Source organism: Fopius arisanus, unplaced genomic scaffold (assembly GCF_000806365.1).
Source record: "Fopius arisanus strain USDA-PBARC FA_bdor unplaced genomic scaffold, ASM80636v1 scaffold00493, whole genome shotgun sequence".
Taxonomy (NCBI): Eukaryota; Metazoa; Arthropoda; class Insecta; order Hymenoptera; family Braconidae; genus Fopius; species Fopius arisanus.
In genome coordinates, this window is record NW_011888232.1 from 1 (window position 1) to 1,891 (window position 1,891).

At 37.1% G+C, this 1,891-nt stretch overlaps 1 protein-coding gene across 1 annotated transcript; it reads right to left on the reverse strand.

Moving 5' to 3' along the window:
- Positions 1-5: 5 nt before the first annotated feature.
- On the reverse strand, positions 6-1,243 carry LOC105272964 (uncharacterized; the record flags this gene model as incomplete). Its single annotated transcript, XM_011315192.1, has 3 exons — positions 1,041-1,243; positions 455-805; positions 6-156 (listed from the first exon to the last, which is right to left on the reverse strand). Coding segments are annotated over exons 2-3 (423 nt in total), but the record flags the coding sequence as incomplete, so codon positions are not given.
- Positions 1,244-1,891: the final 648 nt, after the last annotated feature.

Consider the following 1,891-nt stretch of genomic DNA (forward strand, 5'->3'; position numbering starts at 1 on the left):
AATCTGTGTGGACAAGATCCATCTGGAGATGATAATTGAAATACATCCGTTGTACTGAAACTTTTTTGGAGACCGAGAGCTGATGAGAGGGCACCGCAACTGCGGATCAGTTCGGTTTCCTCTTCAAACCACAGAATCTCGGGTATGTCCGCTGGTCTGCAACAATGTAATCGATTCATGATTCGTCGATTGTTCGATTATTCGTTGAGTAATCAGTAGTAATTGGTCCTATTAAGACTGAGGCAAGTTAATTGACTCTAATTGTTAGAATCTGATTGCATTGAGTAAATAGACTTGAGAATTTCTTCAATCGAATCTCTTGACCTAACGAGAAATCCTGTTTGAGAAACTAGTCTATTGGCATATCTCGTAGCATTGTAGTCTAGATCAATGAAGCTGTCTCCAGTGATACCAGGAGAGACATTTCCGTAAAGAACATGAAGGGCAATCTCACCTGTTGCTCTGATTTTCTTGAGCATCCGGATTTGGTGATGGGCCACGTCCGGCCAGCTGGGCATCACTGTATGATTTGAAAGGAACAAGACGATTGACTCCTTTAATATCACTGGCTATTGATACACTGAACAAGGACAAATCCGTCGTAACGCTCTCATGACTTGGTGACCGTAGCATTCGACATTGCGGTGGTGGTTGAATCGTTACCATTGCTGGAACAGGAACGGTAACAGGAACTGGAGATGCTGAATCAGGTTCCACTTCAGACATCGCTCAAGTATTTTTAGATTCACTCCATTAGGTTTGAGATTGAGTTCCCCATCATTGAATGGTCCCTCCAGTCTTCAAGCTTGAACAAAAGACATTACTGTAATCCTATTTGAGGGGCTGGAGAGTGAAATGAATACGCAAAGGCCAGCAAGTTTATGCTTCACCAATTCTCCTCGTTTGTCGGGTACTTCTTCCATCTGTATTGGTTCTCTTTGAGGCAGGAGAATAATTGACAATCAGAAGCTATCTTTGAAAGATGTATCTCGACATTCAACAAACGAGGAGATCGTCATGGAGTAAAATTGACAATTTACCAATCAGTCGGTACTTCCTATCTTCAGACACCAGTTGCTTCATCAAATTGTTATCGATTGCTGTCATGTAATTATCCTTCGCTATCGTTTATAATCTCTTTATATACACGAACCGACCAACCGGCTGTATATACTCCGATTTATCGAATGATTGAGCTTTTCACTGTCATTATTGCCGACAATTTTCCTCAATATCGATCGTACCTACGGAAATTTAACAATTATTCAATTTGTTTCGAGTGATATCATTGTGACATCCTATCAAAATTCTGACTGGTGCATTTCTATCAACTGGTTGAACTCGCGATTAATCTGTGGGTAATTAAATATAATTAATATTACCCAATTATTAATTTATTTACTAAGAAAATAATTCTTTATCGATTTTTATGTTTTACATTTTCGTCTTGAATTCCGAGAGATCTAATTTTTTCAATCGAACTTGTCGAAAAAGATTGATAATTAATTATTTAATGTCAACACGAAGAGAAATATTCAGTAATAATTACGTGACAGGTCCGTAAAAAAAAAATTAATTTAATTATAAAAAAAAGTAAAATAAAATAAAAAAAAATTAAAAAATTAAAAATTTCATTTCATTTAATTTAATTTAAAAAATAAAATTTCCTGCAATCACATTTTCATCTAGAATTACGCTAAAGACGCATAATTTTTATTCAATATTTCTCTCCGTGGCTGCGGAATTAATTTTCCTCTGTGTTCTGATAGACCACCGAAATGTTGCAACAGTATATTCCAGTGGCTCATCGATTAGTTGCTTGTGCTATGGTCAGGCTGTAATGTACATGCCAAGGGCAATATCGAAGGGATCGAATAATTCCGTCGCACGA